Consider the following 14846-nt stretch of genomic DNA (forward strand, 5'->3'; position numbering starts at 1 on the left):
ACCACTGAACGTCACAAAAACACTCAAGGCAGTCAAACCCTTCAAAGTACGCAGTCTTAAACCATTAAATGAACATGACGCCAACCAAGGAATATACACACACGTGGAACGAATGTAGTTCTTGTTCGCTAATGGCGGTGTACACAGTCCAACAAATACAGGAAACTGTGAAGCACAAAGTTATAACACAAAAAGTCCAACACTTCATTAAAAAGCCAAAACATTTAAAGAACGCCAACTTCGTGAATAAAGAACGACACTCACAAGCAAACGGAGCGGAGCAGAACCTGTCAACCCCTAAGATTCGCACGGAAGAACCGTTATCCTGCCTTTAAATTCAATTCCATTAACGACACAAAACTTCACACGGTTAAAAATACCAATCATATCAAAGAATGAGTTATCGACAATCGATTGTACGGAAGTGGAGGGATTACTGAATGTTGACTTTTCAAATTTTTGTCCGCGAAGTTGTAAAATGACACCAACCATCGATAATACCGTAAAATGCTGCAATTTCAGTCAATTTTAGGGATAAACTGTAAAAGTTGGCAGGTTATACTATTGTCGCAAGGCTTATTGGAGACTAATCATCTCACTCTCATACTTCCTGTCCAGTTGGGTTTTGAGACAATAAGTGTTATACCATTATGCAAGACATGTAGAATAAGCAGTTTTGACCAGTTGAATCTCCTGATTTTTGGTTTTAAAAAGTAGGCAGGTATTTTAGCTGACGTGTCTCAGAATTAAGTGCGAATCAACTTCCATGGAAATACAAGCCGTTTATTTCCAAGGTGTGTGTTCTTAGAGTCCGCAGTGGTTATACGCCTTCAAAGTTGTTTCTTTGGCTACAAAATGCAGCAAGAGTCAACTGACAATGAGCTCGTTGCTCAGTTTATACCTTGACTACCAAGAGCAATGTTTACTTGTGCTGGTGAGACGTGCACTATCCGTCATGGTTAGGTATTGTTGAGATAAGTCTGTGTGAGGTATAATGAAGTTTTAAACCAATTGTGCTTTGTTTGAAAATTAGGGCGCAACTGGATCTGTGTTAAGTGGAAAAAGAAGTTGGCTCTTGTAAACTGTCTACTCGTTCAGCAGAGGAGTGTAGTATCTCACAATTCTCAAAAGTTATTGAAAAAAAATTTTAAAAACAGAAGATGAATTAGAATGGGTGTCACATAATTTCCTTTGAAGATGCCAGATGAGCATAAACGAAAATAGAAATCATTTTCGCCAGCTGCTATGATATTAAGAGAAGCCTGTCAGCAGAAACGTGAGGGCGCACACATATTTGTTTTGCTCAATACTTTATTTAGTTTCCTACGTTGTTTTGAAACAGTTTTCTCAATTTGTATTTTTATATTTGTGTCACAAACCCAAAGAAATATAGTAAAAACATGAATATACAAACTCTACAATACGGTGCAGAAATGAATTAAAAACAGAAGTTTTCTAGTTAGGCATTACCGTCGTACAGGTCTGTTTACAGTAGTAGTGTTTCTTAAATGTAATCTTTTCTTTCATATGTGCAATTTTCATCATGATCTTAAGTGATTCTTGTTTGAAGAATACTCGGAGTAAAACGCGTCAACGAAGAGCATTATGAAACATGACCTGGCTTTGTGCCCGACGGCCTAGGGTGTCCTTGGAATGCTATCAAACCTTTTTCGTTTTCATTTATATCTGGTAGAGATTGTCTGCCCCACGATGCAATTCCCGCTGGAGACAGGCTACGTACATTGATGTTTTTATATCTACCAAGTTTCACTGCACGTTCCCTTTACAAGTTTAGCAACAAAGGTGCAAGTGAAGTCAGGTTGATCTTAGTCTTTTAGCCTTTGCATGCCCAGAATTAATGTTCAATTTACGTGAGTCACAGGTATTCGTAGGTTCTCAGGCAAACTGTAATCATAACCCATTTCAGTAAGTTTTGATGGTGCACCAAAGCCGAGGGTCACAGATCTGCCTGAGCTGGTTTGCTGCCTGCCCCTGTCCTCATTTCCACTCTTTATCTGTTTTCAGTTTCTTTTACTTGAGCTGCACAACATTGCTGTCACCACTGCCACTAAACAATGCTCTACAAAACAGACTAAACAGTCCCTCACAACATATGCCTTAAAAGGCAGGAAAGTACTGCAGTCCAAGTTTGGTGCTCGGGAGTAGTGAAGTGAATGCAGCTGCATAGCTACCGAGTAAATGAATTCGCACCGGCTCTCTCTCTGTATTTTACAAGAACTATTTACAATCAATTGCATTCATCACAAAGGATAAAAGTCTATGACCCCCTGTGGTTGAGGGTAGTAGAGTAACACCCATCCATCGTATTCCCTGCCTGTCATAAGAGCTGACTAAAAGAAGTCCCATGGGCTGTCAACTTGGGAGCATATGATGGCGAACATGGGTCCCTGAGCTGAGTCCTGGCATTGCTTCCACTTACTTGTGCCAGGCTCCTCGCTTTCACCTGTCCTATCCCACCACCCTTGCTCAATTCTGACCCCGACGGTATTAGAGCCTAGGGAGTCTTTCATTTTCAGGCCCTTCGTGGTCCTCGTCTTTCTGTGACCGATACCTTAATTTTTGAAGTTTCAGATTAGTGTTATATAGAGGATGATTGCCTAGTTGTACTTCCTCTTAAAACAATAATCACCACGACGATTTGAATTTTTAACCGAATGTTGAATATTATGAACACTGTTTCTCTAAATGCCGTAGCATCTCAGGGCCAGTAACGCCTACTACAATGTGACTATGGAATGGTTTTACTCAAAAGTAATTACCAAAAGCGTCAATACATTTATCCCAGTGTGAGACGAGATCATCAACTCCAGTTTTGTAGAAGGTCGCTGACGGATCCACAACCGCACCCACTCTTGCCATTTCCTCATCCTATCACATCAGGAGTAATGGCTCAATGGGCCTGTCCTGGGCAGTGATGCGTGCCCTCCTATGGCACCTGTCATGGACATGCAGTTTTGCAGCCACCAGAAAACGAACCGCACTTCGCAGCTCTTCTTTGATTGCCTCCATTTCTACAGCTGGACGAACACAGTAGACCAGTCCGCGCACCAACAAAGACGTAACCCAACAACTGTGTGCACATGTGAGTTCTCCTAGCACAGCGATGGCAGTATTGATACGTAACAACAGTGTTGCCACCTTTTGCGTGGAGTGTGTGTTATGGCAAGTGTTCGGTTTTCATTCGATTGCCACTGATGTGAATAAAAGAGAAAGCAATATTCAAGCTGTATTCTTATACAATGTAGTTTACAACTACCTGTTTTGTATCGCACACTGTAACAGCTATGTTGCCTAGCACATGTTGGCTGCTACCAGTACAGTATTGCAAACCAAACCTGGTAAATTCAGGACGTACAATAATGACAGTGTGACAAGTGCAGGGAGGGAGGGAAAGAAGAGTTGACCAAGCAGACTCAGCTACATCCACTTGACAAACTCACGCGTGAGGTCGGCGAACTGTGTGGCTCCATACTTGGCTGTTCCTTGCTCCGTCTGCTGCAGCAGCTGGACTTTCTTCATGTTTGCTCTGAAGATGTGGAAGCGACGTTTCATCTCCGCCTTGTTAGCGTACACTTTCTTGTGTTCTGCCACAAATTTCTTGAACAGCCCGTAGTGGATATCGTGAGTTCCTCCACCGATCTTCTTTGAATTCTGAAATCAACAGCAAAACACAATCAGAATCAGAGTTACTATACGCACTCTCCTTCGTTAGTAAAAATGGTAGCTTTTCTGTTCAGATTAAAAAGTGTGGGATTTCAAAGTATTCCACAAGAATTGTTAAATTTGAATATGTTAAAAACAGAATTAAAAGTCCCCAGTACATTGATTATGATTTAAGATTGCGATCATCAATAAAACTGGTACTCTCTCGCACATTGCAATTGACACAGCAAAAGCGACTTTATCACGACTAACAATTAAAATAATAAGCGTATCTTTTCATTCATTTCCGACAATTTAATGAAACTCTCCAAAGACACAGTCTTTCACATAAACTCACGGTTTCTGTACTCTGCGCTACGGCAGTTGTCACGTGCGGCCGCTCTGCTTTAAGCGTGTATACAATCTCACCTTATTCAAGATGCTGGAAGTCTCGTCCTTCCTGGGTTATACAGGCGTATCTGGTAACCACATTCTGACTGACGCGAGCAAGTTCTGCCACTGTAATGTTTTCTTCCTCTAATGTGTGAGGATATCTTTCAGTTTACATCACACCCACTGGGGAATGAGCACTGATCACTTTGTTTGGAAACGCTTCTGAGATTGTAAGAGGAGAATCTTCTTCTTCTTCTTCCGTTAACTGCTGGAAGAACGGCGTCAAAATGTCATCTTGGTACTTCTATACATTTACTGTCATCTCGGAAAAAAAAAAAAAAAAAAAAAAAAAAAAAAAAAAAAAAAAAAAAAAAAAAAGGCCCAATTATTCGTCCTGCACTAACAGCACACCAAACACCAATCTTCCTGTCGTAAAGTGTGACTTCATTCCATTACGATTTTACGACTGTTCACACGACCATGAAGATGAAACCAGAACTTTTATATACAAAAATACGATGTTTCAATGTTAACTGTCTCACCATGCTAACAGCTGAGATTCAGGCTGGTGACTGATGCTTGTGTGTGCCTCCCATACTGGAGCTTACGAACGCCGCTTCCATGGTCTTACTTTATATGAGACACCCTGAGTATGCAGTAGCTCCTGAATTACTTTCTTTCACTATTCTAGCTCGTAATGGAAATGTGTACAAATGCAATGATTCAAAGAAAGAAATAAGCAAACTGCTGATTCTGCAAAGATCATTAAATCTTTAAAAATATTTCAGAGATAATGTATGTCTTGTCAACAGTGACTGGGCAGAGATGAAACTGGATCTTGAGATATATTTGGAGAGTTTCATTAAATTGTCTGAAATGAATGTAAAGTTACGCTTATTATTTTAATTGTTAGTCGTGATAATGTGGCTTTTGCTGTGTCAAGTACATCAGGAGACTGTAATTTAAATCTTAAAAAAGTCTGTTCCTGTGTCACGGAGACACAGTCGTTTGCATCAAGTACGGCAACTGTACGCGGCCGAGTCGATGACAGTAGGAAGGCATGCGTCAAAGCAAGTGGAGGGAAGATAGAGAGAGAGAGAGAGGCGAAGATAATGGAGGTGAAAGATGGGAACAAAGATCAAGGGATGAACTGTACTGAAACATGAGAACAATCTCACAGGAAATGAGACTGGCTATGGACATGGAGAGTTGTCTGGACGAGAACTGCACAAACATACACGAAGGTACAGGAACAGGATAGAGACTGCAGAATGGGAGAGAAGGAGAGTGAGAAGGTCCTATGAAAGAGAAAGAAGAATAGAAAGAAACACACCGATCATCTTTGTGTTTATCTGGATTCTCACATCGAGACTGAATGAACGAGCTTGCTAAGGACTGGGATTGTATAAGACTCAAACACTCCATGTAACAAATGTTTAACCTCCTAACTCACCATTCTGGTCATCTGGGAAGTCTCTGGCGTGCACTTGGCGCTGCTCAGCTCTCTCCTGTTGGGCCAAGGCCTGTCCCACACCTCCACAGTACACAGCTGCTTCCCCTGCAACAGTTCATCATTCGTCACAATACTGTACACGCTTTCCCCACTCTTCCTAATCTGCTACATTATTTTGCCTTGTTTACATATTTTAACTTTCAAATTGGCACTGTCCACCATCTTCAATGGATAACTAATACCACATTTGCTTGCATATAACTCACACTTTTTTGATAAAAAAAATAAGTGTGAACATTTTCGATACATGATATATGCAGGGATTTGTGTACAAAAGATCGTATTCCAAAAGAAAAAAAATTTCATCAGGCTACTGCAACAAGACAACTGGCATGCTTACTCTATTCATTGTCACTGTCTTCAGTCTCCGAGCTATTCTCGCGTCCAACGCATTTGTGATGCCCCCAGAAACTCTTTACAATAACGTCTGTCGACACGATAACCCAATCATACACAAGTTCAACTGACGGGCTGGAGTCAACTCATGCTCCCCTCGTGCCATCCATTTGGTGTACAATTTACGTGTGTTGTCCTTGAAGTGCTTGTTGACGGAAATATCTAAGGGCTGTAGACAATGTGCGAGTCCACCAGGAATTACAATGAGAACAGTATTCATTTTCTGAAGACGTTTCTTCGCGTCTTCCACCAAGTGTCTGCGGAAACTGTCCCACGCATTGCTGGGCGTCGAAGCAGTGCCCCTGGCTGTGCTCCCCACACCATACGGACCCAGTTCTGGACAAGACCTGTATCCATCCATCCTTTCTCTTGAACCCGTACATGAATGCCCATTGGGATACTTCACTTTAGGCACTGTTTTCCTTTTGAAAATAACGTACGGTGGCAATTTTCTTCCGACTACGGTTATTGCTAGCATGACAGTGCAACGCAGTTTTTTACACCTAGTTGTATGTACAAGCAATCTAGTTTATCCCTTCTTGTTTATAGTGGTGTTGCAATGGCATGTCGAAGTTTATCAGAGTTTGATCTGGATTGCCAATCTGAGATCAAACAGGGCCAGTGGAATTAACCAATGAAGATTAAAATTTCCAACCCGGCCGGGAATCGAACCCGGGACCCTCTGAACCGAAGATCAGTACGCTGACCATTCAGCCAACGAGTCGGACACGTCAGAAATTAATGGGAGTTATGCGCAGGGATTTTTTTCCCGTGCAATTTCAAATGTTAAAAATGGGGTGCAAGATAAACGCGGTGGCGAGTAATACATGAGCATATACGGTATTTTATGCAGAGCTTGATTTTGAAGTATCGATTGCAAAGACTGTAAGAAATATAAGAGGCACACTTTTCAATGCAATATATTAAGTAAATGATATTACATTAGTCTTGGGACTAGTTTCAGCCACTTAGTGGCCATATTCAGCCAAACAGCTTATGTAATAACTAAAACATGTGTATACCAGACAAAGAATAATTATAACATTAAAATACATATAATAACAAAAATTATGGTTATGATCTTCTTGTCATAATATGATGTCTAAGTTGACTTAGGACCTGAGGTAAAGGGGTAAATCTGGGAATGATAGGCAGAATTAGGAATGAATAAACATACAGAAAATAAATTAAAAAGGAGAAAAATTATTTGAGACACATGTCTAATGTAGAACAAGCACTGACTTGCTGGAGGGAGCAGGCAGTGTAAACAAAGGGAAATGTAAAGTCAGTCTTATTATTGTAATTGTTAGTCATGATTATGTAGCCTACGGGCTTTTGCTGTGTCAAGTAGACCAGGAGACAGTCTGTTACCGTGTTGCTAAGGCACACTAGTGAGAACGTCAACATCTGCCTCATCCTTATGCGGATAACCAATGACATTCCATCCATAACTTGCTTTTTGTAAAAGTAGATTATGTAATGATTTTGTGGCGTACCGTTCAGTTACATACCACAGATGGCTTCTTTGTCCCGCTAGCAGAGGCATCCCAGAACACTTTATTACTAGCTTCACATCAGTTAACAGTCTGCCTCTCCAATGATGTCTGTCAACTTTCAATAAGCCCATCTGGTGGTGGTTAGCACTGTTCAAATCACTAGATTGCGCGCCCATGTTCGTATGGAGTGAGGGCTTATGACGCTGGTGATGCTGAATCGTCCGTACAACACCTCATTAGCCAGACCTGCAAAGTATACTCCAGACTTACCTTACTTCCCCCCTTGTTCCTCACATACTGGCCGCCATCTTGCTTCTACTTCTTGTAACTTGTAATATAAATACTCGCCATAGGGCCGAGCCCGTTCTCTCTTGGACAGAGGACTAACAATTTTCCAGGTGAGACATAGGGAGCAAATAATGTGAGATATCTCCTTTATTCACCATATTCTAAGTTGGGGGAGTCATCAACGTACAGGCCACTATCTTTCTTTCTGTGTCAACGAGCTACAGTAGGGGTCACATTCTCATTCGGTGCATTCTAACCTTTAATCTATTATGCAAATCCTCGTGCGTTTTGGAATCATTACTTCGTGCATTTAGCAACAAAATTTTCTAGTCATGTCTCTCAGTTTCCTTCACCTCCTCCATTCCCTAGCCTTGTTTGTATCAATCTGTATAAGAATTTAACAACTTTAGCTTCTACTTCATTATTCGTCTAGGAACTTTTGGCAAATTTCATTGCTGATAATGTTAAATACGCTTATTTTCCTTACCTAAACTTATATAGTACTTATTTATTCTCGAAATACATTCCCCTACCACATCAGTCCTTGTAAAAATTTCAGACACTGATGTAGGAGCCTAGCTCAACCGCTTTTTGTAATGTAATCACCTAAGTATCTTGCCCTAGTATTTTTTGTGAAACTTATCTTAAACTCGCAATTGTTTTTTATCCACCGCTGGTCGGAAATGTACAGACTGCATTTAATGAAGTAAAAGTTTTTGTTATCACTTCCTTTAAATACATTTATCGCTACCCGGATCCTCTGGCCTTGCGTATGCTTGCTACAATATCTGTTTCATTATTATTATTATTATTCTCGATTTCTTGACCTGTTCTCAATTATCGAACTTGGACTTGGCCAACAACCCGTAACAGAAAAGCAGCATTAACAAGCAGGTAATTGTGGAGCTGTTTCTAGCGCATTTCGTCATTAACTGAGACGACGCCAATTTTATGACAGAACGTGGTTAAGGTGCGAGTTAAATAACTACTACTTCATGGATTATGGCTTTCGGAGGTTCTTCAATCTCAGGCTTCTCTTCCACCAAGATGTTGTGCGATTCAACAAGGGCAGCTGCGGGTAGAGAGCCTCGTAGCTCAGTGGGTAGCGCCCAAGGGGGATTGCTGGTTCAAGACTTACGGGTTATTTTCCCCTCTTCATGTATGCGCGGTAAGAATATTTGTAATGGTTCAGAAGTTGGGTACAAATATGAAAATGGTCATATAGAAATATTCATTTACAATATTAATATTATAACATGCTGTGTTTAATTTGTGCTTTTATATGAAAAAATGAAGAAATCCACTTACTACCTGTCAAAATTCATAAAAACTCAGCCATAGACCAGCTTATTCTGCCATCTAGTCGGCCTGGAGTAAAACAGAACATCGAGCAAGCAGCCAAATGGCATCAGGCTTGTCTCAACTCTTAGCCCAATACGCTTCCTCCCATCCCTGTACTCTTTCTGCTTGTGAGGAACAGTGGGAAGACTCCCTGTCAGTACTGTAGTTCCTCCAGGTCTGGAAACCTTTCTCCTACTTGTCACTGTGAGGATTCTGTTGGTAAGCCTGCAGGACTCATACACAGGACTACTCAGAGCTTGTTGTTCTGCCTGGTCCTGTACCTGCCATCCTCCTAGTATCCCCTTCAAGATCTTAAGTTCTAGTTTCCTGAGTGGGTCCTTTAGCTTCATCAAGAGGCAGAGGGTCTTACTACTGAGTTGTACATTCTTGGAGTTGTAGGTGCTTTTACAGCCCTCTCTAACTTGCTACACCTGGTGTCTATTTACCTAGTAATTTTTTTTTTTCTGTACCAAACCTCTGAAGCATTACAAACATTCTTACCTGGCATACCACTTCTTCGCAAGGAAAGCGACAAACGCATGTAATTAACAGAAAGGTGTGGTCCATTATCAATGAAAAGAGTTCGATGATTGTGTTGTTTTACTGCTAGGTTGTCTTTGCACTTCTCAGGAACGTATCTGCAACTGTAGAGCGACGTTATCGTCAACATTCTGAGTTGTGACGGTTTAGACGGTAAGATTTCTCGAGATCGCTTCACATCATCTTACAAACAATGGCAGAATTTGAGTTACTTCATTATTTTTTAAATTATATGTATCTAGTTTATTTACCTGTGACTTGTTTTGAGTTGGGACATGCAGAAACACTGTGATGAGAAGAATGTGGAAGATAATGAGAATACAGTATTTGTGAATCCGACTCTAAAAGCAAAGAATTGGAAAACACAAAGAAGAAAAGAGATTTACATGCAGACAGCTTTTCTAGTATGACAGAGCTTAAGCGGTTTGAAGAAAAAGAGTCCCAAGCAACTGTACACACGACTACTTCCCAGCATCGAGTTGCTGAGAAAAAAAATATCCTGAAATGTTGTTTTACAAATCTTCCAAGAAGTAGTCATCTTCCCAGAGTTATGTTCCTGTCTGACCAGGTAGAGCAAGAGAAATTAACAACATGTCTGATATATCAACTTGGCTGTACAGATTGGAAATTCTGCTATGATCGGTATGCAAGTCTTATTTCTGTTCTCGTGCAAAACTACTGTAAAAGCTCAAATATGATCCGTCCGTCAAATTCAGATGGATGCGACTTTTACATCGCACCAATTACATTTAAGATCCTGGAAATGCCGAGGTGCTGGAATTTTGTTTTTCAGGGGTTCTGTCACCTCAATGAGTTGAAACTGAACCTGCCAACTTGGTTCGACTAATCATGACACATGTTTGTCACATCCAGCAAAGGTTATAAGGAAACTGTAAACTGTTTGTTTGTTTGTTTGTTTGTTTGTTTGTTTGTCCAACACTTGTCCCGTTTCTCTACGGGGTCGGGTATGAGGCGAGATGAATCTGCCGCATTGGGTTTTATGACTGGATGCCCTTCATGACACCAACCTCATTAGAGGAGTTAATGAGACGAAATGAATGACGTGATATAAATGACAGTAGGAAGAGAAAGGCGAAACCCGGTGCCGGCATATCGCCTACTCCTGTCTGAATAGCACCAAGGGGTCTGCTTAAGGCTTAACATCTCCATCTGACAGACGAGAGTCATGTGCCCTCACTCCACATAAACACTGCGGAGAGGCTTTTGGCAGCTCTCCTGCTCTGCCGGCCAACATTCTGGTGGTAACCAACGTGACTGGCGAGGTAGCTAAGAGTCTAGTTGCTCACCTTTTCGTCCTGCAGCTCGCACTCCTGGGGCTGTTTCTTGTGTCCCTTGCGACAGTTGCTGTAGCCGAGTCTCAGCTGCAGAGTGACCAGGGAACCTGCAACAACCTGTCGACATTGACTGTGTCATTACAAGTCTCTCTGTGGGCAGTGCTGGATAACGAGAAAGCAAGAGGAAAGGGAAGAGAAGTGGAATACAGCACAAACACAAGAAAGGAGTTGTGCAGAACACAAAAATGTTACCTGTTCTCTTTTGTAATTGTGACAACATAGAAACAATCAAGTCCTGACGGAGAAGCAGGGTAGGCAGCAAGTCTAATAACGATGTCATTGGCTTTACAGTTTTTTGGAGATGTCGAGGTGCTGGAATTTAGTCCCGCAGGAGTTCTTTTACCTAACAATAAATCTACCCACACTAGGCAGACGTATTTGAGCACCTTCAGTTACTACCGGACTAAGCCAAGTTGGGTGCCACTCAGCCTGGCTGCACCAAGTCCACGTTCTTGTTTGATTTCTTCACCAGAGTTGATTTGCTGGACTTTGCACCGATACAAATAGGTCTTATGGCAACGATCGGATAAGAAAGGCGCATGAATGGAAAGAAAGTAGTCAGGGCCTTAATTAACATACAGCCCTTTCATTTGCCTCATGTGAAAATGAGAAACCACAGAAAACCATCTTGAGAGCCGCCAACAGTGGGACTCGAACCCATTATCTCCCAGATGCGCACTCCTAACAGCACGGACAATTTGCTCAGTACTGCAGTATTTACTAGACTTGGCTAGGCAAATGTGTGTATGCTTCACAACACTGAGACGGCGCAATCAGCTGCCTCGTGTGCCGTTCTGTATATCAGGTACATAATGGCAGTGCTTTACCCTCTCGCCTCACATGACATTTCCCGACACTCGTTAATAGACGCTTCATATTCTGAACTGTAATTCAATTCAGGTTACTAAAAGAACAACGTACTCTTAGTTATACACACAAAAAGGATATCATTTTCAAAGCAGGGTTATATTATAACAGAAAGATGCTCCCGGTTGTCAAGTACTAAATTTTCGACAATTATGTTTTTAAAACTTCAATTTGAAGTAGATTTTAAAACTGGATTACATCAAGTTCTTACTTTACTTATAATATCAACCTTGGACTCTTCTTAGATTTAATTTATAATTTCATAATCATTCAAATCAGTTCATTTGGTTTTTTAACTATCTTACTATGCTTCAGTAACTAGGTTAGGTTGATTGTTATTGTACGTAGAATTCCGATTTCCAACTCTTCTTGGATTTTATTTATAACTAGCATGATATCCGTGCTTCGCTACAGTTTTAAACTGAAAGATATTCAAAGTTTTACATTTTGGAGATTCCACTGTCAACTGAGCCTGTAAAATACGCCCTCACTTTGCACGTCAAACGGTTTTGGGGAAATTATTTATTTTCTGATCTAACACTCTTTTGAACCCCATATGGAAGAATTTGAATGTTTTAAACCCTATCTTATTTAACGTCTAGGATGTAAAAGTGACCAATCTGACAAATTTTCATTTTGTACGTCGAACTGTAATGGAGAAATGAATACTTTGTTAAGAGGTGATTTTTTTTTGCTAGTTGTTTTACGTCGCACCGACACAGATAGGTCTTACGGCGACGATGGGACAGGAAAGGGCTAGGAGTGGGAAGGAAGCGGCCGTGGCCTTAATTAAAGTACAGCCCCAGCATTTGCCTGGTGTGAAAATGGGAAACAATGGAAAACAACTTTCAGTGCTGCCGATAGTGGGGTTCGAACCGTGAATGTTTTTAAATATTTATTAAGATCTAGGATATAGAAGACCACCCTCCATAAAAAAATTAAATTTGTGTCTCAAACTGTTTCGGAAGAATTGAAATCGTATTTTAAGTGTCAATCACCATCTCAATCCCTTAGGAGAGAATTATTTTGAAGTGTACGATATTTTACATCTAGGACATAACAGAAGACCCTTCACGTAAAATTACAACTTTGTACGACAAACGGTTTTGGAGGGATGAATAATTTCGTTTACGGAGCTGACCTCGTTTAACACTTTAGGGGTGGAACGTTTTAATATTTCACACCTAGGATTCAAAATATACACCGCTATTTGAAATGTTGTCTTCATACGTTAAAGCGTTTCGGAGGAAGGAATGAATATATTTGTTTTTGGATCTCAACTCCGATTTAACTCTCTGAGCGGTTTCAAACGTTCTGTTATTTAATACCTAGGATATCATTTGAAATTTTTATTCAAACAGTTTCATATAAATGCATATTTTTGTCATCATTCCTCACCCCCCATTGGGGGTCTATTGTTTTAAGTCCACTTCTTATTTTTATCATCATCATACAAACAATTCAGCTCCTTTTACACCCCCCTAAGTTGATTCCACCCCCTCCCCTGCCAAAATACACGTCTTTATTTTAAAAGGAGATTTCAAATACCAATTTTGTCGTCCATAACATCCTTCGTTTTCGAGATATAAGTATCTTCAAACAAAGAATTCAACTCGTTTTTCAATTTATTTATCCCCCTCTCCTTAACTGAATTTTCCGAAAACAAAAGGATACATATTTATTTTTTAAGGAGAATCCAAATACAAATTTTCATGACTGTAACGTCTTCAGTTTTTGAGATATAAGCATCCTCATAAAAAAAAGATTCAACCCCTTTTCAGTCCTTTTTACAACCCCCATCCCTTAAGTGTTTTTTTGAAACAAAAATACATGTTACTTAATTTTTTAAAGATATTAAAAATAACAATGTTCACGTCTGTAATCTGTTAAGTTTTTGAGATATACTGTAGATATGCTCATTTTAAAAATTCACCCCCTTTAGCACTTCTCCTTAAGTGGATTTTCAGAAAACAAAATTATGCGTGTTCCTTTACTTTTACAGGAGATTTCAAATACCAATTTTCACGTCTGTAACATCTTCAGTGTTTTATATATACGTATCCTCATAAAAAGAATTCAAGCCCACTTTCAGTCCTTTTTTACCCCCTTAAAGGAATTTTCCAAAAACAAAAAATATGTATTTACACGTCTGTAACATGTAACGTTTTTGAGATATATTGTAGATATACTAATTTAAAAAATTCATCCCCTTTGTCACTCCTGTTTACCCCCTCTTAAGTAGATTTTCCAAAAACAAAAAAATATACGTGTTTTCTTATTTTTAAAGGAGATTCCAAATACCAATTTTCACGTCTTTAAACTGTTAAGTTTTTGAGATATAGATACACCTATTTTAAAAGTTTACACCCCCTTTCCCCTCCCCCTCCCCTTAGCTACGAAATACTAAAAAATCCTCCCTTAGTGAGCACCTATATTGTTATATATATATGCATACTCAAAATTTCATTTCTTTATGTCCACTAGTTTTGGCTCGGCGATGATTAATAGAGCAAACGCCGGAAAAGCCAACATCTAATTTTAGATCAGATTTTTTATATGCTCTATTGGTGGAAAAATTTTTCAATTCCCTCCACGGGAACTTAGAATTTCCATTTGATGATGAATCAGTCAGTCAGTCAATCAGTCATTACATGTTATTTTATATATATAGATTTTATAATTATTCAAATTAGTTACTGCTTTAGTGCGCTTTTAACTGTAAAACTGATCCCTTTTAGTAACATTTTAATATTTAGCGAAGAAGCAAACGCATAATATTACTATATATTAGTACCATTATACTGTACATTATTTATTTATCGTACTGTACTTCGTACATTTGTTCATTAAATACTTCATGAAGCTCCTATTTTATCTTTATCAGAATGTTGAACAGTTTATTCAGTGAACTGAACATAGCTATGAAGTGTGGTTCATGTTTCACCACACTATCGCCAAACATTGTTTCTCTTGTGTAGTCCGAGACGGAAGTGC

The 14846-nt window shown here is 39.8% G+C and overlaps 1 protein-coding gene across 3 annotated transcripts in view; it reads right to left on the bottom strand.

The window, feature by feature from the left end:
- The window catches only part of LOC136884388 (uncharacterized), a 267201-nt gene that overhangs the window by 41872 nt on the left and 210483 nt on the right, over positions 1 to 14846 (bottom strand). For all 3 annotated transcript variants that reach the window (XM_068229938.1, XM_068229937.1, XM_067156526.2), the window contains 3 exons: positions 10938 to 11042; positions 5510 to 5614; positions 3462 to 3672 (listed from right to left, as the gene is read on the bottom strand). In XM_068229938.1, coding sequence (XP_068086039.1) covers positions 3462 to 3672; positions 5510 to 5614; positions 10938 to 11042 — 421 coding nt within the window. The remainder of the gene's footprint in view (positions 1 to 3461; positions 3673 to 5509; positions 5615 to 10937; positions 11043 to 14846) is intronic.

The sequence above is a fragment of the Anabrus simplex genome, chromosome 12 (genome assembly GCF_040414725.1).
Source record: "Anabrus simplex isolate iqAnaSimp1 chromosome 12, ASM4041472v1, whole genome shotgun sequence".
NCBI lineage: Eukaryota > Metazoa > Arthropoda > Insecta > Orthoptera > Tettigoniidae > Anabrus > Anabrus simplex.